The following is a 25819-nucleotide window of genomic DNA, read 5'->3' as shown; positions in this document are numbered from 1 at the left end:
CTTGTGTCTGAGTGTTTTGTTGTTCTCATCCGTGGTTACATATTGTTCAGAGAGGATAAATTCCCTGCGTACTGGTCCAAAACCAGCGGTATTACCTTCCACAGGGTACACATTCCTAGCTAACTGACTGCCCAAAAATTCCTCTATCTTGGCAGTGGTCTATTTTATTAGGTCTGTCTATCATTATTTCCTCATCTTTTCCAGGTTTGCAGATACTGGTGGCTACAGACAAACAGCATTGCAGGAACCTTAGCCTCTGATTTGCACAAGCTGAGGGTCCTTTGGCTTTAAATATAGACATAGTAGGCATACCTTTATCATTTCAGACCATGTTCTTATCGGTGTCATATTAAAGTCAACCAGAGGACTGCTGTAAAGCTGTTTTGGCTCCTTTTTGAGCCTTCACAATATCTATTCCTGTTAGAAGAAAGAGCTACAGAATTCAATATATTGGAATTTTCTGTGATATCAACATTCAGTGCTCATCACTTATATGACCTGTCAGTTTTTCTAACAGAAATGTGTCTTGAGTTGCCACAGGAGAGAGAATGTTCCATCTTAAACTGTGATGAAGTGTGATTTTTAAATGCCATCCAGTTTACAGTACAAGCCAAAAAGAAATCCCTAACACATTTTAAAGGGGTACTCCACCAATTTTGCATATTAAGTTGTGTTTGATGTATTTTATTTAACTGACTTTTTTGATCAGTCCCAGATCTTTTAAAAAAAAAAAAATTCTCTTTGGTGATCCTGCCCCAATATCAGCAATAACCACAAAATACAACATAAAAATGTTTAATTCTCAAAACAAAAATCACCTCTTTAAACCCACGAACACACTACTCACCGCAAAACTTTGCCTAGGAAATTGTAAAAGTAGACTCCTCTGGTCCATGTTCTGAAATTTGTGGGGAATCTGACCCAGGGGGTAGGCATTAGGAATAACTAGCCAATCGTTTTGCTTTAAACAGGTGATATTGAGGCATTTGTGTTAAACCAAATAAAACCTTCTTGTAGTCGCTTTAATGTGCCTCTTTTGAGACTTCCAGCTGTATGAAATTGCAGGAATAAGCCTTTAGAGTAAACAAGGAGGTAATGTAATCATGTGCAATACCAATATTGCAAAAACCAAATTTGATTTAATCTATACAAATCTCTGTATATTATTTATATTTTTTTTACATGCTTAAACACTGGAGGAAAAAAGACTCATAAAAATGTGTTGGTTTAACCTTCACTTCCTTTATGCATGTGTATGCGGTCTGGCTGATCCTGTGTACACTTTACGACACTGTTGTCAATGTATTTAGATGGAGCGTAGGGCGGTGGCCAGTGAATGAATGATCAAAGCCTTTGGTGGGCGGTGCATGTGCAGTATTTACACTGGGCCGCTCCGCCCTACAGCAGAAAACTGTGGGCCGGTGGAGGGATGAAACAAGTGGAAGGAGATGTAGCAGACAGGCACACATTAATAACTCCACCACACGCACTACACGTCGTCGGCTGCACTCCTTTTACCACACTTCTCCGTAGCATCCTCCTTTTTGCATAACAGGACGTTTGCGATCATTTGCGGTGCTGCATCGGAGCTTCATGGCCGCGACACTCGCGATGAGCGGCGGCGGGCAGGAGGATCCCTTCTATCCGCTGCAGAAGGCGACTCTGTCCGCTGGATTCCCCCTGGAGGACTCGGCGCTGTTCGGCTTGGACTGCAAGATCACAGAAACAGACAAGCCTGGACAAAACGACTACACACAGGTTAGAAACCAAACCGACTTTGCACATTAGTGATGTATTTCATTAAATGGGCGTGGCAGATTGGTTGTAGATCCAGGTTGTTTTTTTAATTTATTTTGCTGGCCCCCAAATTTCAATCGGCCTATGTGCGTGATGTTAATTACCCCTTTGGTTCGCACTATTTGGGATATTAATAAGCGAGCAGGCTGCGACCAGCTGGACGTGAAGCCGAGCTGCTCCGCCTGCAAACGCATTCACCGCATGTTTTCTATGTCAGCCAGTTGGCCACCAGTTGTTGGTCTCCTCTCCCCCTCTCACCATCATACCACGCTGACAACAACTGACTCCAGCTTCGGACAGAAAGCTCCCGGCAACTCTGTCCCCAGTTAGCAGGAAACTTGTGCAGCAGAGGAGCGAGTGCGATATAACAGCTGGTAGGATCAGGAGCCTAGAAATAGCAGCCCATCCCCAGACTACTGCTGCTGCTGCTGCTGCAGCGGACAGGGAGGCATGGGTGTTTCCCCATTCCCTTTCATGTTGCTGTTTCATCCTCTGCTGCAGGGCTTCTCTAACTTTTATACCTGCCTCCAGATTCACAGGAATCACACCACAGAGCCTGAACAAGGCTTTTTTGGGGGGGCATAACCTGTTATGCCAGTTGGATCAGTCACAGGCCGCTTCTTTAGTCTGATATCAGAACTGCAGATGTGCAAATGACCTAATGTTTTATATAAGGTGGTATTCTATCTGATTTCTATGGCCTGATCCTCAACTGTTGGCCTCACAGCTGGTGGGTTTTTGAGTTCAGCCTTGCAGCCAGAGAGGGAATGTGGCAACTGCCTATTGATGACTACTTGATAAATGTTTTAGCGGTGACTAGCCTATCAAACCTTTGTCTTCTCAAAATAGCACCTCAGAATAGTTTTGTGGTGGCTCACAAGAAGCAAGTTCAAGCTGGATATATTTGCTTTAAAGTTTGTTCTAAGACTATAAAATGAGACGTTTCTAAACCAGACCTTCTGTTTGTCTTTTTATCCACAGGCAAAGTATGAGATGGACAGGTATCTCTCTCCTCAGTCTCTTCCCCTTCCACCTCAGGCAGACAGCCAGCAGAAGCCACACAGAGACAGTGCATCCTCACTGGATCAGTTCTTCGCTGGCGACCACACTGGGGCTCCCTACACCCTCAACATGAATCTTTACCTCCCTGATGCAGCCTACCTGAGGATGGGCTTGTGTCAGCAGGTGCGGCCCCCTCAGCACCAGAACCACACAGGTCTCATCCAAATCAAAACAGAATCTGCCTCCCCGTGTTTCTCCTCCAACATACAGCTACACTGCCCCAACACGACGCCTACTAGTAGCTGCAGCACATCTGGGCATGGCCCTGGCAGTATTGCCATGGAAAACTCAGCCATAAACATGACGTTAACAGGGTTACCGGACTTCACCAGTGTGTTCAACCAGTCGGGAGGCAGCGGCGGCGATTCAGTGCCAGAAGTGTTCATCAAGCAGGAAATGTCATCGCAGTTCGAGCAGCATGCCCTTCACCCCAATGACAACAGCGGCTCGCTTTTTCAGCTACTGAACTCTGGCATGGACCATCATCATGGCAATGGTATGGAGGCTCAGCATCAGCATCATCATCAGCAGCAGATACAGCACACTTCCACTTCCACAATCCACACGCCTTTCCATGATTTGCCGGTTGCTTCTTCTGCATCTCAACAACAGCAGACTGCAAAGCCTGCATACTGCGGCCTGGGTGGCGGGGCATACACACATCCTCACACTCAGGCACACCCCCATTTCCTCCAGCAGCAGGTGCCCTACCTGCCGCCCTCTCCGCCGAGCTCGGAGCCCGGCAGCCCTGACAGGCAGAAGGAGCTGCTCCACACCATGTCCCCTCCTCCCTCATATGCAGCCACCATCGCCTCCAAGTTGGCAGGTAGCACCCCTGGACTCGGACCCGGCCCGGGACCAGGCAGCTTAGCTTTGCCTCACAATACATGTCCCACACCAGTTCCAGGCCAAGCCACAGGCCTTCCACAAGCACCTGCGCCAACCCCAGCCCCAGCCGCAGCTCAGACCACCGTGCCTGCCCGCTACAACCGGAGGAACAACCCAGACTTGGAGAAACGACGGATCCACCACTGTGATTACCCAGGTTAGAACAACAACACAGGTCCACCACTGTATATGCATGCAGATTCTTGTCACTGTTGTGTGCGTGTGTGTTTATTTTTACACTGCGCTGTGGCTAGTTGAATATCTGGTCGCTCACAAAGGTCTGCTTTAAAAGAAAACCGGTTTTATTTCAAGTCACCCATGCATTTTTTTTTAAATTACACGTTGTGTGCAGAATGACTTTCCCAGGCTTAAGAGTCATAATGTGTACTACATCCACAGCACAACTCCTGCTCTACTAGAATTAAAATATTTTGGCAATGCAGAGCACTTATCACTACCTTTCAATTAACATTTATCATCTCACCTCAAATGACTTGGGCATTCAACTGTGAGCTCTCAGACATTGTTGTGGCTTTAAAGTCATCACTGGCATGAATGTGGAATGAACCTGCGTGGGTGTTAATTAGATAGATGTTCTCCTTAAGTCATTTGATGTTTTCTAACACATAATTTGCATATAGTCACACTTTAGATTTTGGCTCAGATTGCAGTTGTACGATGTGCAGCTACTTGTAGGACATGTAATGTCAACTCGCCTGTGGCAGCGTGTAAAATAGGCTTAAGCAGAGCCTCCTGCAGCATGTTGCCACACGTCTAACTTCTTTAAAGTCAGATGAGCCAGATCCATCATATCCACACAGGGACACATTCACATTTTACCCAAGTGTATATTAGTCACACTGCTGCTGCAGCTGCTCACTGTTTAATCTTTGCAACACATGAAATTTAATTATTTCTTCTTCTACTTTAATATCAGAAGAATATCTTTCTTAATCATTTAAAAATCCTAATGACCTTTTGACATTGTAATTGATATTATGTGTATAGCCATGTGCAAAAATGTGTTGTAATCCTGAACCTAAAATATCTCGACTTCGATGTCAAACTAACAGGTGCGGTGAACAGTTTTCATCAAAGCAGTATTCTGCGCTATTAGTGCCATTAGTGGAATGCAATTTTGTGTGCAATTTTGCCAAATTTGAACCATTTTAAGACAAAACTAGCTCCATCTCTAATTGTTAATAAAACTGAAAAAGAATTTCTATGTCTGCAAGATGATTCAGATCTGCTCCAGAATTTATTAGGTTCTTCCTTGGCTCATGCTGCTCCATTCTTCCTCAGTACTTTTCCCATAATCCTGTTGACAAACATACCAACAAAAAAACAAACCGAACACATAACCTCATGGGCAGATAATAAAACTTTTTAATCCTCTCTGTTGAAAATCAGAATAACAGAAACAAACATTTACTATATCTCATTCCAAACCGCTTCTGTTCTTCATTAGTCCACATTTCTAGCATGCCGCAGCTCAGTTTATTGGGTGAATACATATCTGACACATGAATTATTTGGACTAAGCCGTCTGTTTGTGTTTATCTCCCTGTTTGTCGTCAGGCTGTAAGAAGGTCTACACCAAGTCGTCCCATCTGAAAGCCCACCTCAGGACTCACACGGGTAAGACATTCCTCTAATTAATGCAGCTTTTTTAAAAGGGGACTTGCCAAAAAAAAAAAAAAAAGATGTGATGCTGCCCACACGACTCGTATTTCGGTATCTGCGCTGGCACCATGTTGCTAGGCAGAGTGTTGTGTTCCTGGCATGTGTGTGTAAATGTATCCTACCCCATTCCCATCCTCTGCCCAATATACTATTCCATCAAAACAGGTGGAAGTGACACACTTCTGCCAGGGGATGACTCTCCGGCTATGTGGTCAGCGCTAGACGTATGGTGCCATCTCTCTTAGGCTCACGCTGCCTGTTCAGACATGGACGTTTGGACGCCTTAATATGCTCATGTGGCTTGTTTGCCACTAAAAATATATACAAGATCGGTCTGTGCAGATACAAAAATATCTTAGATCATCTTGTGCCTAATATCTCTACTTCAGTCATCTCTATGTGAACTTCAGGGTCCCTTTTCCTTTCTCTTCCCTTTCCCTTTCTTCTTATCTTTCTTTATATCTGTCTCCCGTCTTTCACATTTAGATTTGAACTATTAGTTTTGGATGAGCAAAGGCAACAAACAACCGCTTAGGTGTTGGGCCCCACCTCACTCCAGCTAACAAAACAAAGCTTCTGTTGATATCTACACATTCCTCACTCATCTGGATACACACACACACACACACACAAAAAATACTCACCCTTACCATTTTCCGATCCAGAGTCTGAACTGCTTGTTCAGAACATCGTTGTGGGTGTGCGTGCCTCACATTTCAGTTTAGGAACATGACACGACAATTAGATCTGGCGTCATTCATGCTGCAGGCTGATCGTGGTTATTGCAGTTATTACAGACCACAAGATGAGGACACGACACGTAAAGAGGGATGTAGCAGCAACTTCCTTATCCTCTCTGCTTTTGTCAGTCTTGCTGAGTTATTTTCTCCCTTTTTTTTCTCCTCTTTTGCTTTCACTCATCTAATCATCCTCTTCTCTGCTTTGTGCCACCCCCCTTCCTATTTCTATCTTTGTCTGTTACTCATTCTACTTCTCTTATTCAGCTGCCTGAATGCACACGTACTCACTCCCACACACACACACACACACACACACACACACACACACACAGACGTCAACACACACCTGTCAGTAATCTGTATGAGATGATTCCTAATGCGTTTGGGTCCTCGTGGGAGTTCCCACTCTAATCTCCATCAACGTCCATTACCCTGATTGTTTGTGTGTCTGTCTGCGTGTGTGTGTGTGTGTATGTGTGTGTGTGCATGGCTACATGTGTTTGCAAGAACTGAACGCTCCTCCCAATTCACGCTTTTTTTTTGTCTGTCTTTTCATCATCTCTCCTCATTGTGTTTGGTTTCAGGTGCGTGTTTCTAAGTTTGGTGACGATGTGGTTAATTTTGTAACAGGATTGTTTTAGCGACACTGCAGAGCCCGCTGTGCTTGTTTAAAGGGTTGATTCACACAAATAACAAAAACACTGCATTTATTCTTCTTCCCTGTATTGGTATCCAGCATGCAGATTTTTATTTGTCCAGGTTTGACATCTATAATTCTTAGATTTCTGCATCTATCTCAATTTGATGAAAGGTGTATACAGGTTTAAAAAATACATTTGTCCCTTTTTTTTGCTTTTTTCTTAAATTGAGAACTGATGTCTTATTAACTATCCAGAGTTATGGGGACATTGTTTCTGGGAGGACACACTATTGATGAATTATTATTTATTAATTTGCAGGAGAAATACAAACAGTCTACACATTGCTCTGCCTGTTTTTGAATAGATTTGATTCCATTATAAAGTAATTTCATCTTATATCACTGTGGCTCACTTTTAAGGCTCTGTTTAATCAATTACATGGAGAAGCAAACACACTTGCTAACTTGAATAGGTTATCTAACGTAACCTTTTTATCGAGCAAATAAAGGGGACCAAAAAAAGGGAAACAAACTGAAGAAAGAAGAAGAAGAGCTAAAGAACAGGGATAGTTCAGATTTATTAAGTTGGGGTTGTATGAGTTACTTGTCTGTAGTCAGTGTATTACCTGCAGTAGATGTCAGCCCCCAGTTGAAGCACGCAGGAGTACCAGCATGGAACCTAAGCAATGCACCTAAAAACTACAACCGTTATCTGTGCTTTCATAGCCACCAGACTTGTGTGCTTGTGTTATTGTGTGACTTTGGTCAACCTGAACTAAGCCTTTGAAACACCAAAATCACACAATAATAAAAAATATAAAACTTTCCTTTTGAGCATCCATTATTGCCAGACAGAGCTAAATACATAGAGCTGCCATAAATGCCAATATGCACAAGATACATAATTGTGTTTCCTTGTTATATTCTTTTAATCTCACAAATAAAATTCCATCCACCTCTGTTGTATTTGGGTGGTGTGAGAAATCCTGGACCAATAAAATCTAAATTATCTGCATGAGTAGATGCCACTGAACAAATCCTTTAAACCCACCTCTGGGCTGTGCTTCACAGGGTGGTAGCTGCGAGTGAAGTAGACAAGTCACACTCGTTCTCACAAAGTCTCTGTGGATTCAGCTGAACATTATTGGAATGACAGAGTGACAGAGAGACAGACGACATCCGTCAAACAGAAATGCACAGAGCCAAAGGCAGATAATACAGACGATTCGGCCGTGGGAAACTTGTGCAGCGTTGGTGCTTGATGAGTGCCTTTGACAGCATTATGACTGTACATGCTGTTAGACAAGTGGACTTTTCAGTAAAGCCTGTTTTCCTAGTTCATACACCCAACTGTATGAATCATATAACTCAGAGAATTAGAGTCTGCTCTAATAATAATCAGTCATCACTTCTTATAATCACACATGCCACATCACATGATTAGACAAGACATTCAACTCATTCGGACTCTCTTTTCTCTCCATCCTCCTGCAGGTGAAAAGCCGTACAGGTGCACATGGGACAGCTGCGACTGGCGCTTCGCTCGTTCTGACGAGCTGACTCGTCATTTCCGGAAGCACACGGGCGCCAAACCCTTCCAGTGCGCCGTCTGCTCGCGGTCCTTTTCCCGATCCGACCACCTCGCCCTGCACATGAAGAGACACCAGAACTAGCAGCGTTTGCACTCACTCACTCACTCACTCACTCACACACACACACACACACACACACACACACACACACACACACACACACACACACACACACACACACACACGTCACAAACACACAAGCACTATCTTGACATGCATTAAGTACTCAATCCATGTCCCGTAAACAACAAGAACGTAACAAGCTGCCTGATGACACCACAGCTGCTCCTGGTGCTGCTATCATGTGCTGAAATGGTACGATAGCTTAAACATGATGCTCTTAACCCAGAGTGGGACAACTCGGAGGTTGTAAAGTAGAAAGATAATGACCAGAAGAAGCTTCTGGTCCCTTTAACCTCCTTGGTATAAACTTCTTTGGACAACAAAGAAGAAAAATAATTACAAAAAGAAAAATGGTAGCTCCAAAATGTGTCTCCAGTCCATTTGGACTCTTTTGTGTGACTGGAATGAAAGCACTTACCACTCAAAACGTGTACATCTTTTGTCTCTGTCCTAACATAGAACTGGCTTCATCTTTTTTTTTTTATATATATATAAAGGAGAAGCTTTTGTTTGCAGAACTAGTCAAGCCAAATCTTTGTTTACTTCTTGGTTTGTTCATATAACTGGAAAATCCAGGTTATTTTTTATTATTTTTTAAATCAAATCCTTTGGTTTGCACTAGAAATGCTAATCTAAGTCCGAGCCTTTTTGGCCCATGCATCTCATTCACCACTGGAACGATCATTATCACTACTGGACTGAATCTCTGTGAACGCCACACAAATCATTGCTATTCAGATATTAAAAATTGAAGGCATTTATACTCTGGAGAGAGGGAAGATAGTGCAGGAAAATACGAGGGAGGGGTGGAGATGAAGCGATAGAAAGATTTTTGTTTTTAGAGAGAGATGTGAGGACGACTGAGAAACAGAGGAAGGTGGATGGTTGCTAAAGAGCAGCAATTAGGTGATTAATTATTCATGTTGTCTTACAATGGATTTCCAACCAGAGAAATGTAAGCAGGACCCGTAGACACACGCTAGAATTCATTCTGTTAAAACAGAATTGACTTTATTTGATGCACAAGCTTGAATTAAGCATCTTCAAAATACAATTACTGTACATCTCATCTCATCCAGCCTTTATTACTTCTTAAAAATGTTTTAACCAAAGTATCATCTCCATCACCAACACCTTATTAAGTGCCTCCTCTGATTTATGTGTTAATGTTCAGTGGTAGCAGAGCTGTGATCAACGTAGGCACTCCTTTTAAACTCACATGGTGCTGTTTTTATTTCTTAATCTATTTAAATCTCTAGGAAAAAATGAATTTCGTTTTAAATTACAAGGTTTACCCATCATTCATTGTGATTTAACAGCTCGGCTCAGGCCATCCTGACATCATGTGGAATTTTTTCTATTAAACTGACAGTCAGTCCTCTCTGAGGGTTTTCACTCTCTGACTCTGTACACAACTAACTTGCAATTCGGCTCGATCAGTCAATCGAACATGGACATATGTTTTGTTAAAGGGAAAGTTTATGTAAAGTTTGAGGTTTTTCTTAAAACAACATGTGCATTGCAAATGTTATTGGTGGCTGCAAGTGTTCCTCAGGAGATCTCTGCTTTAAACAGGGATCAGAGATAAAAACAAAGCCTTGTGCCTGTGTAAAAAGTTCAGCTGAACATATTGTGAGGCTTCATCTTTAAAAAAAAGTATCAGTGCAAAATGAAAAAATACTAAAGAGACAGTGACTTTGGAAGAACAGACTTTCAAAAGGGAGACGTTATTTGAATTGAGTAGACATCGCTATTAGGGTTAGGATAGATTTAAAAAAATATATATTTTAAATAAAATGTTCGCACTCTATTTAAATTCCAGTAACTTTAATGTTATTGCCTGCAGAAAGCCTAAAGGTTTGATTACTTCAAAGGTCTGTCAGATTATTAAAATCTTTAATCCAAATTAAATTTGGATGCTCAACTAATGCTTAACGAATTAATTATTTAATAAAAACGATTCATTAACTACTACGGCTACTGCTCCTAAGAATGTTATTATCAAAATAATCAAAATACTTTAACTGTTAATACCAGATGTTGCATTTTTACAGACACTTAGACAAAGTTGTCCATGCTGCCATTTCACTGGTGTGCTGTGACGTAACTCCTCCCCCACACCTCCTCCTGCTGCCCCCTGGCTATAAGATCGCCTAACAGCATTCCACAATTGGACAGTAAAAAATAGAAATCATCACCCAACCTTAGCTTTTAGGGAACCTTGTTGAACTTTAGAAGTTATATTTCTCCACAGTATAAGGATTTTGTCCCCCGTTGCTTTCACTGAAGTTGCTCTAGGAACAAATCTGGTCTCAGTCAGTTTAGACAAGAGGAACAGTTGCATCAATCAAAAGCTCTTTTAATGCACAAATGGACACAAGAGTAAAGTTTTAAGACAGACTTGAAAAAATGTGAACATTGTCCTTTAATATACACTTGAATGTCCATATTGATGGTGTGATTCAGCCTGCGTTTATAACTGTATTTGTTCATTCACTGCAGGTAGCATAAAGATAATATAGCACTGTAATGTATCATGGTAAATCTGACTATTTATTTGATTGTGTAGAAGTGGGGGTTGTATCAGATCAACCGTCTTTCTCCCCAGCAAAATGCCTTAATGTAAATATATGCACTGTAAATAACTTGATTTTGTTGTTTTTTTTCCTCTTTTGTTATTATTTTGTAAACAAAGGGGCAAAAAGAGGAAAATGCCCTGCATCCAAAAATATTTGAGCCTTTTTGTTTTCCTTTGGTTTTGTTTTCTTGTCAAAGATATTTTGATGCCATTGTTTTATATATTGTCCTTCCAACAATTTCTTTTGTAGATTTGTTTTCTTCCTAGGTAAACGTTCCAAAGACAAAAGTTGTTTTTTCTTCAACTGAGTGAAACCGATCCTAATAAAGTCAACTGACACTTTTACAGATGTGCTCTTGTGCTGAAGTTAATGGGGAGAATTCCTCTTCTACCTGCTAACAATGGCTGACTTTTAGATTTAAGGTGTGGCAGCGATCAAATATGTGGTACATTTAGTTTTGAGGTTTTTATTAAAGCATTTTTATTTCAATAGCAAGCCACGCTAATAAAAAGTTGTGACTGTGGGCCATTAAAACAAGCTTCGTCAAGGCCTAAATGAAACAAATGAGACATGACCACACTTTAATTTCTTCAAATCTAAACATTGTTTCTTGGAAGTGCTGATCCTGTGTCTGGGACTTTTCTGTGAACATGCTTCAAAGTTTAGTTTCAGCAAAAGGAGGTAAGATGTGGAGGAGAGGTGAAGCGTTCTCGTCCCGGGACCTGCAAGTAACCTGCAGCACCCTCGCTGATCAACAAACAATAGTCCTTTGATGTCCCAGCAAGAGACAATGGACAAGAAAATAAATTTGACCACCACTCCGGGACCAGAGGGGAATCCCACTGCATTGAAATGGACGGGCAAACAAGCACGCACACACACGCACACACACACACACACACCATATGTTCTTGATTTAAGTCATAAATGTGACCCAGGGTCTCTGTTGTAATCTACCTCAGATGTCAGAGAAAAGGGAGGTGGAGGGGAGAGAGTGAAAGAAGTGAAATGCAGAACAATCTAAACAAAAGAATCTCTGGGGGGACCCAATCAACCACTTCCGTCCTCCTACATCTCCTCTTGCTCTCCTCCTCCGCTCTTCTTATTTAATTTCATTTTCTCTCCCTCTCTCTCTTTGTCTTTCCATGCACCATATCCCCCTCTCCTCCCCGGTGGAAAAGTATTGTATGAAAGTCCAGGGGCGCAGCTCCATGGGTCAGAGTGGAGACTGTTCTCATAACCTGCTCCGCTCCTCATCTTTTCCCCTTTTTTTAATCACACACCTCGTCTCCCTTTTGTCCTCCCTGTTCCATCTTTCCCTCCACCTAAAACTCAAGAGGGGGAATTTTATTCTCTCTTTTCTTATCTTGATTTCCTCTCTCGCCAAACTCTTTCAAATTATACAGAATAATAAAATGTTGCAGGTGTATATCTGAGTGTGAGACTATTAAAAAGTTAAGATGAATGTTACACACACACACACACACACACACACACACAGTGGTGATGAGTGAGTGGGAGCTACCGGTTCATGTTTTGGATCAACTAAATTAATGTCACACATCTGGAAGAAGGCTCCTGCCTGCTCCACCCTCTGCTGTGCTGCGTTGGTGTGATTCCCAGTTTCACTTTGTGTGTGTGTGTGTGTGTGTGTGTGTGTGTGTTTGTGTGTGTGTGTGTGTATGTAGGTATAATGTTTCCAGTGCTCGTCTCTTGGAACAGACCACCCACTCAGAAGACCAATAGAAAGACTACGGGGAGCCCGGATAGACGCAGACACACACACATATGCAACTCCCTCCAAAGTCAACTATTCCCAATATTCTCAGAATAGAACATGTTGTTATCAGAGATTGAAGAGATACCAGAACAGCTGACATGCTATCATGAAGTTAAAAAGATAATATCAGAAATCGAGGAGGGTTTCATTCCAAGACGATTTGTTCATTTTCAAAAATGTAGCCTCAGGTGAACTCAGTAGTTAAAAAATGTTTGATGTGAAATATTATAGTTGGCTGCTGACAGCAGTTCCCTATAGGGGGACTGTGCCTTTAAGTCCTCCATAGAGAGCCGCTATAGGGGAACTGCTGTGAGGACAAACACTAGAGGTTCACCCTGAGCAACATCTGAACCTGTGACATTTTGGGCGCCTGTGGCTCAACAAGCTTGTCCAGTACTCACAGGGCTGACAGCAAGGTTATAAAAGTTAATTTCTTTAAAATATGTTAACAGTAGTTTGTTTTTGTCAGGGTCGGGTATAAAGTTCAAGAAGTATGTAACTAAGAACTGTGTGGAAAAGGCCATAATGTTTAGATATTTTGTTGTGGGAATCAACTTGAGTACTCTTTTTATACCACACGGAGAAATCTAAAATTTCCACCCATCCCAGGTTTTTTTTATTAGATCTGGGCTGGATAGCTTGCTTAAAGGGACAGTTAACCTCAAAATCAAAATTACATATTTTTCCTCTTACCTGTAGTGCTGTAGCCTATATTGTTTTGGTGTGAGTTGTAGCGTGCTGGAGATTTCTGCCTTTGCTCGAATATAAGGCAACTATAGTGCACTGAACTTGTGGTGCTCAAAGCGTTAAAAAAAGACGTTTTAAAAAAACTCAACAGTAAGATAAGATAAAAAAAAGATATGGCTTTATTTTTCCCTCAGTGGGGAAATTTAGTTGTCACAGCAGCTCAAAATACAGACACATGTTATGAGTCTGAGTAATCTCTCTTTTCAGAAACCATCATAGGATGCTCAAGATAATCTATGGTCCTTGTTGTGAGCAGTTTCAGGTAGAAATTATATATTAATGAAAAAAGTAAAGTATTTCCTGATTAAAAAACTGCTCACAATAAGGTCTGTGGATTATAATGAGCAACTGGGTCATGATTTCTTGAACCAGACATTCCTGTTGAGTTTTTCAAATGTGTCTTTTGACACTTTAAGCACCACAAGCTGGGTACCATCTAGTTCTATTATATTCAAGAGAAGGCAGACATCTCTACAGTCAGTATCTCTAACACCTGACAACTCACACCAAAACAATCTAGACAGTATTTTCCACTTCTTGTTCTCTTTTTCGTTTAATTTTTACTTGATAATAACCCTGGTTGGCAATTTGATCTCTGACCCCTCCTGATCACATGTTGAGGTGTACTTAATGGTAAGGGCACAGCGGCTTGCTACCATCTGTGTGTGTGTGTGTGTGTGTGTGTGTAAATGGGTGAATTAGCGGCAAGTGGTAAAGCACTTTGGATTAATGCAACATTTCACTCAGCTCAACAAAAGCCTCAACCAAAGATGAATTATTAACTCTACAAGTTGGGCATCAGGAACCAGGGACCCCATAGGTCCCGGGATCATTGATTGTGATTTGATTAATGAAAAAAAAAGTTTGACATAATGCGCCATTAAACCAAATATATAGTAACATGATACAAGCCTTAAGTTTTTAAGAATTTTACCTAATCATATTCCTTTTTGTTAGAGCCGGCTGTCTGTAAGTTGCGACCTGATGTTGGACCTGTCATTACAAACTGATGCTGCATGTGATATCTTAAATACAAGACAATTAATATTTTGGTAGACAATAAAAACAACCTTGATCTTCATGACTGTTTGAACCCACAACAGTTTATTTTAAATTGTAGTGGAGACCCCAAAGTCTCCATAGATACCTAATATGTTGGGATGAATTTTAAGTTTCGGGCATCAATAGTTTTCAATGTAAACATCATATTGTGTATGATATAGTTATACAGGGTGGAGTATTGGTATTTTTTTTCTATATTTAATCTACGTACAGTGATTGGAAACAAAAGTAGTACTGTATATTGTTGAGTACCTTTATTATTTCAGTTGATATTATTATAAGTGGCTCATATTACCTTCCTGTATTTATGTTGAAATAACCACAAACTAACTGGCACACAGCATTGGGTCAGGTTGTATTCCAGGAGAACTGCTTAGTTTGTTGGGCCCAAGGCGATCTGAAATGAAGCTGGATTGTGTAGTCTGGCATGTGCTCTGTACCTGATGAGCACTTAGAAGCAACAGGATACAAATGTACACAATGCACAGATAGTGGGAAAAGGAAATTTAGTGCTAGACCTTCATTTTGCCACATTTCTGACTTTTTTCAGGATTTTTTTGTCCTGTCATGGATGGATTATGAGAGGGACTATAGTTCAGCTGATCCCTGCCTGATATCAACATCATTATGTGGAGCTGACGCCTAATAATCAACGCAGAATCAGAAGTGCTTCACTGAACATATACAGCACACCAAAAGGGGCCATCAGGCAGAACCTCAGCTCGAATACACTCTAAACAAAATAGTGATTTCATCATCTCTCATTTGAAATGAAATACTTGACATAATAACCAAGAGAAAAAAATATTCCTAAATAGTTTCAGCTGCTGCTCTAAAGGGCGACGTCCTGTTTTACTCACAATCACAAGTTGCGTTATTATTTGTACTTTTTCAAATTCAAATTCTTTGTCACTGCCATAACAGTGTATCAGTTGTCAAGGAGTTTTAACATCACCCTGCAGTGACTAATAAGAAAAAGATGACGAATCCTACAAACCACAAACCAACATAATAGTCACAGTCCCTGATAAAGCAACCATTCTGGTAATAATTGAAATGTTCAGTCCCACTCTTGCGGAAATCTATGATGATAGCCTTGAGCCACCCAAAGCTGCAGGTTCCTCTATATATAAAAATGAGTTCAAAGGACAAACCCATTAGGCTTCCCTCCATATCAGGCAAATATCTCTGCACCTGTTAAACACTCAGAGTGACAGCCTGCGTGGGCCTTCAGAGGATACAACAAAAAACTTTTTGCTTTCGCACTTGAAGTGTGGAAGTGGAGGTCTTTTTGTGAGTTCTTATCGTGATTTGTGAAAAGAGAAAAGGGTCTGCGGGCTATATATTGTCCATATGTATATACACTTAATCAAAGCTGTTTGCTCACCGTTAACTCCCAGAGTGTCAGAACTGTACTGAATGCCTCCCTGACCAAACAGCTGATAGTTTCCTCTTGTCTTCTCACATGTTTTATGGTTTCACAGATTAGAGGTGAAGCACATGTGGTCGCTGTTCGGTTAGTCATACCGTCTAACTGGAAGCACGCAGGTTCATTTCAACATGACAATATGTGAGACTCAGTCACTCAAATCAACAGTTACTAAAATGTCTCTTAAACATTGGGTAAAGGAAGGATCACAGTTCTTGTTTTATTTTGTTCACATATAAGAGTAAGAATCTTTTTAATATCACATTTCTATTGCACCTTGAATCAGAGAATACTGTCATCAGACACACATTTTGCCATGTTTTTAGCAATATAATAGACTGAATGAACAAATCCTCTGTAAAAACCTCCAGAAAATGAATGAAACTGGAAAGTGGTGTATGTAAGTGCTACCGAAGTGGAGATTTCTTGCTTAGAATATGAGAAAAAATTATATTTTGAGAAAACAGCCTTTATGTATTGTAAAATTCCAATTATTTTGCGATTTTTTTGTATTCGAAATTTAATGCTAAATTTTGTTTTCTTTTCCAAATCTACAGATGCAAGGAGACAAAATGTAGTCCAATAAATATCATAATAAAGTGTGTATTTTGGATGTTTCTGTCCACTACTTGAGTGTACTAGTGTTAGCATTAGCAGTGGCGAAGCCTGGAATCTCAAAATGTAACTATATATGAAAAATCATGCTGTGGCTGTAGTGTTTCGCCATAATTCTGTTTTTGAGGACATATATCATCCTGTTTTTAGGCAGATTTTCGGATAATGAAAACAAGCAACTGGCTTTGAAAAAGTTATGTAAAAACACAGTCTTCACTTTCTGGTTTCTTATCTAATCTATTCCATGTTGATCCTCAACACAGTTCGTTTTAGTCAACTGTCAACTTTGACAGTTGACAGAAAATTGCAGTCTAAGAATATAAAGGATCAGATTTGCCCTAAAACCATCAATTATGCCTTCTTGGAGATGCATGCACCTGCTTGTCTTGATTTCAAAATGTTAAACAGTCTAATTGATTTCAACCTTTTCAGGCACAGGACCACATGTGGCTCTGCTGAAAGTTTCCCACCACAAAATGTCACATTACACCCACTTCAGCTCCTCATTTAATTTACCAGAATTATGTAATCAGACTGTAAAACATCAGCTATTTATAAATGGGAAAGTGTGACTGTCAGAAAGTCTTTCTGTTGACTGAGGGAAACTATACGCAGTAGGGTTAATGACTTGTCATTATGATGACTTAAACCTGGGCTTGACCACCTGATTATGCTGTTTTGTGTTATTCTAGCAATCAATTTGTTCTGTTTCAATGTAAATATTCATGGGAAAACTTGTAGTTTTTGTCATAAGAAAAACCCACAGCAAAGAAAATACAATAGTAGCATTGTTAGTTTTTTTTCAAATACTGATTGCTCATTCTTTGGAAGACAAAATCCTAAATTTAAAGTCCCACTGAGACAGGACTGCTGGGACTATCTGACATTCATTATTTGATGCATTTCTATTGAACATTATACTCAGGCAGGACATAAATCAGACAGTATTCACAATTATGCACCAGTGGAAAACAGAGGTAGTTATGTTAGAGAAGAGGTTGGGGGTCAGGACAAAAAAAACAACTTGATGTTTTATTGCTTGTTTTTTTTTTAAATCTCACCAGAAATGATCTATTGTTTTCCTAGAAGTAGAAAGTATTGACATTAAGATATACAAAAAAATACAAGGATATAAAGGACATTGAAAAACCTAAAAATGTAAGTTTTAAAGTCACCATTTAACTGCTTTTAATGTGAAATTTACATTCATTAGGTGTTTTTTACATGTGTTTGCAGCAGTCATTACTAACTCAAACTGGCCACTCGGGTTTGTGTTGTGATTTTAACACTAAAATTACTGGGACATGAATCATTTTTAAATTTTCTTACCACCCTGAAGGAAATTTGGTTTGCAGCCAGGGATTTAACATTTAGAAAAGCACACACGACAATCCGACATCAATTCAGGAAGCCTGAGTTCAGGTACCAGCATGTTCCCCCAGTTTCTGTGAGGGTTTCCTACAGTTTCACCTCACAGTTCAAACACATGCAGGTTGCATGGATTATAAAATCTATGAGAATTACCGCCTGTAGAGCCATATGAGATGACAGACTGTGCTTTGAGGCTCTAGCTACATAAACATGAACAGGAATTAGCCAAAGCTGAGAGCCTTTCGCTACAGTTAGCAGAAGGCTAAACTATTGCCAATATTTTCTCTTCATTTTTGAAAAACTTTGCCAATATTGACACATTTTTTGCATTTAGTGTCAGGCTCTTTATTTGACTCTCTTTGATAAGTCTGTCTTCCTTGTTTTGCGTAAGTCTTCCTCTTAGACCACTTGAATTACAATATTTGAAAAGGTTAATATAGGTTTTTTTGCCCATTGACACCAAAAAGAAACATCCCATCCAAGCTCTAGAGCCCAGTTTGAGGCAAAGTTGTGATACGTGGCTATATAAATAACAAAACTAACTTACGTAACTCCTTTACTTCCTGTAGAAGTTAATGTGTGTATGCGTGTGTTATCCCCATGATAAGCGATGTGAAAGGGTTTGTGCTATTGAATCCAGGCTTCTTATCAAATATCAGGCGAATGTAGCCAAGGTACACAATCATATAACATAGAACAAAACGCCCAGAAAAGTAAAAGAGTGATAAATGTTTCAGTCAAGATTGTATTGATGATGGTCTTATACCTGACACTCACTAATATAGCAGACCTTTTATGATCAGCTCTTAGAGTTTCAGCAGTTTGGTTGAATTCTGTGTATTTTTACTCAGCTGCTTGTTTAACTTTTTTTTAAATTACTGATTGTATGGACCAGTAGGACACAGACTGAAAAAACATTGATAGGTTTACCATATTGAAACAACTTGGCATTGCATTTTTTGGAAGTTTGGAAAGTTTGCTATACATTATGCATGTAAGCATACACAGTCTGGGGAGAAGTAGGTCAAATGCCATCCCCCATTAGTTTGGAGCATGTAGCCAACCAAAAGTTGGGGAAAAGTTTCTCGAGTGATCAAAGTAAGGAAAAAGTAGGATTTAAATTATTAATATTCCATTACATAAAACTAATTTCTGTGAAAATCCTTACTTAACCCACACAGTTGACTGAAAACACTTTTATTCAGCTCTGGCCTGGGAGATGCACACATTTACATACTGTCCAGCATGTTATATTAACACAGATATGCCACTTTGTCCAGGAAATGGATCCATTCAAATAGTTTCATGCAAACAGTCTACAACTATACAGACTTACATAAAAAAAAAAACTAACTGGCAGCATGCACACACATACATACATACTTTCACACACAAACTGACAGACATGCAGTCTCTTGTAGCCAAAGGATAAGCGCATAATTCTCTATGTCAATGGAGGTTATATAATGAAAAGAAGTTCCTATTGCTTGTCCTATCCTGCCTGACCACATACTACCCTTTATGCACATTATTAATGTGTGCGTGCATACTACACATGTCAAACAGGTTGTAAAGTTTTGTGGGTGGACAACCGTGCCAGATCTGCTTCATGAAAATAATCAGCCCTCTCTTCCCCTTCTCATTACCAGCCCCCTCCCTCCTCCTTTCTTCCGATGAGATAAAACATTATCCTATTATATGACGAAGGCCTCTCTCATGCCTGAATCCCCCTGCTGCAGCCAAAATATCCCCTAACACCTACACACAGTCACTGAACACATGGCTTAAGCACACACACACTCATGTAAGGAGGCTAAGAATCACACATCCCCTACCTCTCGGCCCCCTCCCCCCTCCCCTTTCTCTCCCCTTTCTTCTTCGGCAGCTGTGTGTCATTTTAACTGTTCTCTATGAAACCTGGTATTCATAACTGCTGGTCATGATTCCACCCCCGAGTCCTACTAACATCATAATGGTAATAGTTTAATCTGTATGGTCTTGACCCTGTCCTGTTGTTTAGATGTGACCTGAGTGGGAGACAAGAGGCTCCCTCAGCACACGCAACACACACAAACACACACACGTACACACACACTACAGCTGGGAGCCATTGTCTCCATGAGAAAGGAATGGTCAGCCTGACTTCTTGTACACTATCTATCTATCTATCTATCTATCTATCTATCTATCTATCTATCTATCTATCTATCTATCTATCTATCTATCTATCTATCTATCTATCTATCTATCTATCTATCTATCTATCTATCTATCTATCTATCTATCTATCTATCTATCTATCTATCTATCTATCCCATGCTGGTGAGTCAAGGGTGAACAACCACCAGGAAACATGACGTGTAAGTGTAAGATCCCCTCACACACACACACACACACACACACACACACACACACACACACACACACGCCACCTGACTGGAAAAAGACTTGTGCAGAGTTTCTCGACACCTTTGTGTAAAGAAGAACTCATTATTATAGAGAACTAATTAGCTTTACCCCTGCCTGTGTCAAAAGTCCAGGCAGAGCCTTATCTAGACAGGTTTCTTAAGAGCTGTGTTGGTTAAACCATATTTCATGTCAAAATGAGTGGCTGTCATTTTCACAAACAATACTTCTCGAAGCACGTGTAGCGGTGTTGCAACAGGGCAGCAGCCACAGTGTAAATAGAAACGTACAGATTGTGGTTAATCATTGCACATAATCTAGAATCAGCTAATTTCTTTGGCAAATAAATACATAACCACCCACCCAAACAAAACAAAAAAAGCCGTATTGATAAGCTTTTATGCGATTTCACTGGAAAAATGGATGATTTTGTACAATGGGGCATCTTCCCGCAGTTGGCTCGTGACACAACACTGACCTTTTGAAGATATCAAAAGAAAACCATAAATATAATCATTACCCTGGTGTCGCTTAGACCACTGATTACAACATAATGACATACTGTAGAGGTGTGTGTGTGTGTGTGTGTGTGTATGTGTGTGTGCAGGGTTAAGAGCTTGATTGAAAGAGTGTGGGCTGAGAATGTCATAACCTTGCACACATAGGATGGGTGGAGACTCCAGACATTGTGGAGACAGAGGTTATAAACTTGAGAAAGATTTCTCAAGGAACACTGTTGTTAGTCCGCTTTAACAGTATATTTCAGATGAGTAATGTTTTACAATATTGCTCTGAAAAAACTATACGTCTGAGTGCTGTTTGCATAGAGGTGGTGTCCTTATGTCTCATATATATTTATATAATTTACATTACAAGTGCTGTGGAGCTGATGTCTTACAGTAAACTGTCACTTACTGTCTCAGCAATTACAGTTTTCTGCTGTCTTCATTTGGGATGATATATCACCACTACAAGCTGAACAGTGTTGGTCTCACCATACAGTAAAATTGTTCTTGTGTTACCAGAGTTTTGACCGTTTAGAGTCTGTAGCTTCCCAAGGAATCTTGTGTGTAGGAGAAGTTTTACCAGAAATCACACTGAAATCACATAATGAAACCGAAATAAGTTCCCCTCAAATAAGTGTTTGCTCTAATGAGGAAATGCATCTTTTGTTTTTATAAATCTCAAATTGTACTCTTCACAAAACAGTCAATATTCTGTACAGCGATATACATTGTACTTGAGTGCAACTTTGAGGTGTACTTGTTCTCAAATAACATATAATAAAATACTATATATAAAATAATTTTATGCTACTTTATATTTCTACTTATGTTACATTTTGGAGGCAAATATTGTACTTTTAATCCAACTGCATTTATTCGACAGCTTTAGTTACTTTGCAGATTTAAAATAATAATATGATACAAAACATAATAAACCAATAAACAGTATTATAAATAAAGCTCCTCAGCAGAATTTTAAATAGTTAGTTATAAGTAATTCAACCATTACCAGCTACAACATTAAAAGTAACAAAAAAAAGGGTCAGGAAGCCAGGAACCAGCTACAAAACAAACATTAAGTAGCCTATAACTATCACATAAAATGAATAAACATTGAAAGGCCTGTAACTGATCTGTTTTTTTAATTAACTAAGGCCAATTGTTGTGTTCGTTTTCATTGAATTGCTTATTTATTTATTTATTTTATATTTTGACATTTGCTGTCTTTACTCATTTGATACTTTCCATGCATGTTGGCACTTTATTTACATTTTAAGTACAGAAAAAACCCCCCAGTGTGAATCAACTTATTTTGATTGTAAACATAATGGTCAGTGGGCCACCCGTCGCCTGTAAGTCTAGTATATCGTATAATAAGAAGTGCATATATTTATTGAAGTTCATCTCTCCATCTGTGTCTTTCTCTGTCTCTCTCCGTGGAGTTCTGCAGCTTCTTTATTGGCAGGACACACTAATCCCACATAGTGCAATGGCAGGAGGCGACAAAATCAATCCCACTCTAAGACTATAACAATCAAATGAGAACTAATTAACTATTTACAATGTTAGCCAATATTGCTGCCCATTTTCCCTCATGTCTGACACTCAATCTGTCTGTCTGTATGTCTGTCTGTCTGTCTCTGCACTGCTCCAGCCTCTCCTGTGTGTGTGCACCCCTGGGAGCTGCCGGTGGTTGTCTGAGCTCTGAAAACAAGCTGCAGCTCAGCGCTCGTCCCTTCTGATGTGTGCTATTGTGTAACTTCTCCACAGGTCTCTCTGTTCTGCACAAATCATTATAAGTTTTACCTTCAGGCATGGATGAGAACAGAGCTGCTTGATTATCCATCACTTGCTCTCTCTCTCTCTTTCACTCAAACACATATGCTGCTCCACCACACACAGTCAGAGGCAGAAATAATATTTTCCCTGAAAGCTTCTTGCAGCTCTGCAGATGGGATAACACGCCACTATTTTTTGCCAAACCGCCTCTTCCTGGAGGCTGCTGTTTGAGTTACAAACCGATTTTAGGAGGTCAGCCAGTCGGTCATCAATAAGGCGCGAAATAATTCAATTATACAGTCTCACTTTGATGCTCAGACCAATTATAATCCATTTACCCTCAGTGTATGATCAATGAGCTGATGGTCAGAGTGACTTTAATGTGTCTGAGAGAATTATGGTTTGCTGCCCTCTGCTGCCTTTGTTTCATATTACATCTAAAGTTGTACAGACAGGCCTTTCTCTGTGGTTACAGCCGTCAGTTATAACATTATTGCCCTGACTAATGGATTTGACTAGCCTAATAATTTCCCTAACCGATAGTATTATATTCCCTCCAACAGTTATTAGCCAGCCATTTAAATACTCTAAAGAATGATAGTAAAAGTGGTACAGCAGGTTTCTTTTTCTTCAGACTCTGAAAATGGTATTGGAAACTCATCCAGGACTGGTTTGTCTTTAACTTTCCTGCTTGGTCACTTTGTCCTGTCTGTCTAATAAATCAGTACTTGACTTGAACTGTTGATGTATTTGAAAGCCTGAGTTCTGACAGTGTTGTACAACTTGTTGTATGCTGCTGCCAGCCTGTGAGGTATCAGTTTACCTCCATGTCTGTAACAACTCACATGTAGCCATGGCAGTAAAGAATGCTTCAAATGTGGATGTTTCTGCACAGATAATCCTTACAGTCAGTCTTTTCTTTTGGCAGATAATTAATAATGATACAGTGAAGTTGACCTTTGACCTTGTGGATATAAAATGTCACCACTTCATTATTTTACCCTATCAGACATTTGTGTGAAATGTTGTCATAATAAGGGTATGATTTCTTGAGTGACCTTTGACCTCCAAAATCTGATCACTTCCTCCTTGAATCCATTGCCACATATTTGAGGCATAGACATATTTTATTAATCAAAACTGTTCTATAACACTATTGTGAATTTTGATTTACTTTACAGAGTTAACAGCTTGTTTTATAGAGAAACAGCAGTATTTTATTGTCTTATATTGTGACAGTTTGTCTTTATTTTGTCTTATCTCATTCCAGCTGCTCTTTTACTATTGTAGTTACATGACAGGGCAATAAAATGAAGGATTTCAGTGAAATCTTACAATGAAGGAATAAAAACATTTATGAGAACAGTGAGTTTTGTTTATGTCATTATTTAGGTCAGACTCTGCGTACTGCATATCATTCCATATATTGAACCACCCATCTTTGCATCAACAATGTAGGTTTTCTAATGCTGTTTCTCCATGCAGTGCAAGTGAAACACATGAAATGCGCTCCACAATCACAACACATCTCTGAACAAGCCAGGTGTACCAAACCAGGAACATTTATTAGATACTGTGTGTGCAAAATGTCAGCGGATCTACAAAGCTGTGAGAGCAGAGGCAGAGCACAGTGAGTGTCAGCTGGTGAAACGCTGTCAAGGTTTGCACATAACTTTAATTTTTTAGCCATATGTGGCCCAGTTGTAGCCTTGACAGCTTTTCAACCCAAAAGTAAAATACTCTTGAGGAAGCAGAGAATGCACTCACACACTTCACAACAAAGTCCTTGGCAGGAAGAGTAGAAGCTGTGGTGCATGCAGAAGTGACAGAAGAAGCTGCACAAAGCAGAGTCAGTCAGTTCATAGGTTAAACAAGGAGAGAAATGGCATTAAGAGCCAGCCCATCATTATCTAACAACAAATACAGAGTAGCATGTTGGCATTATAAGTTAACTTGCAGGTTTGGTTTCTTGAGTGCTGAAGGCAAAACTTCAGAGCATGATCAAAGGCTTATGAAACATCAGATGGGCTTCCTGCCAGACCATCGTACTGTAGAAATGCTTTCCATGTTATACAACAGATAATCTTCACAGTACAGATGCCTCCAGCACATAACAATAGAAACAGGCCAACATTTGAAACATTTAAACCTGTTAGTTTTGTTTGGATGACTTTTTTTGAAAATAGCAGCAAAACAAAGAATCATTTCACACAGTAGTTTTGCATCTTGGGTGTGTAAAGTGGAAATATTTGTTCAATGAGGGAAAGTACGAAAATTAATAACAGGTCACAGGGGTCAGAAAGGGGGCTGAAAGGAGGGTAGTTCTACTTTTTTTTCAGCAGTTCCTTTTGAGATTTATTTTTGATATATATATGAGGATACAATATATATATATATATATATATATATATATATATAATCACTGGAGGAATGTATTTTTGAGGTACTTGTGCTACATTTGAGTATTTCTTTATACTTCTACTCCACTACATTTAGCTGTCAGCTTTTGTTACTTTTCAAGTTTAACATGAAAAATAGATTATCAATTTAAAGTGATTAGACATTTTCTTTTAATCAAACCTCACAACAGTATATTAAGTAGTTGAAATAAGCCCTACCTTTACAAAATTAAAATGCTGCTTACATAAATGCATCAATACAACATAAATAAAAGTCTGAGTGGAGACATTCTGCATACCGAATACTTTTACTTTTGATATTCTAAGTACATTTTAATGCTGATACTTTTGTACTTTTACTGAAGTAAGTTTTGAATGCAGGACTTTTACTTGTAATATCCACTACTGTATAAAATGAATGGCGGTATGTTTTGCCATATGCAAAGGTCAATAGGGTTATGAGATTTTAGAGGAGAGCGTGTTGAAGTTATTTTATTTTTTCCTCAGTCAAGTGGTGTGTCGTTTTTTTCTGGCATCAGACCTTTAAATCCGCCCACTCGTTATTCCCACTCTTGCAGCATAGACATTTTTTTCGTAATCGCCTGCCATCATATTTTGATT

At 39.7% G+C, this 25819-nt stretch overlaps 1 protein-coding gene across 1 annotated transcript; it reads left to right on the top strand.

The window, feature by feature from the left end:
• The first annotated feature begins 1431 nt into the window (after positions 1 to 1431).
• klf5a (Kruppel like factor 5a) lies at positions 1432 to 8523 on the top strand. Its single transcript, XM_059359626.1, has 4 exons — positions 1432 to 1758; positions 2779 to 3904; positions 5326 to 5385; positions 8305 to 8523. The coding sequence occupies exons 1-4, from the start codon at positions 1594 to 1596 to the stop codon at positions 8481 to 8483; spliced, it is 1530 nt and encodes a 509-aa protein (XP_059215609.1). The 5' UTR covers positions 1432 to 1593; the 3' UTR covers positions 8484 to 8523.
• Positions 8524 to 25819: the final 17296 nt, after the last annotated feature.

The sequence above is a fragment of the Centropristis striata genome, chromosome 20 (genome assembly GCF_030273125.1).
Source record: "Centropristis striata isolate RG_2023a ecotype Rhode Island chromosome 20, C.striata_1.0, whole genome shotgun sequence".
Lineage (NCBI taxonomy): Eukaryota > Metazoa > Chordata > Actinopteri > Perciformes > Serranidae > Centropristis > Centropristis striata.
Note: the sequence above shows the minus strand (reverse complement) of the source record. Positions and strands in the feature narration are given on the sequence as shown.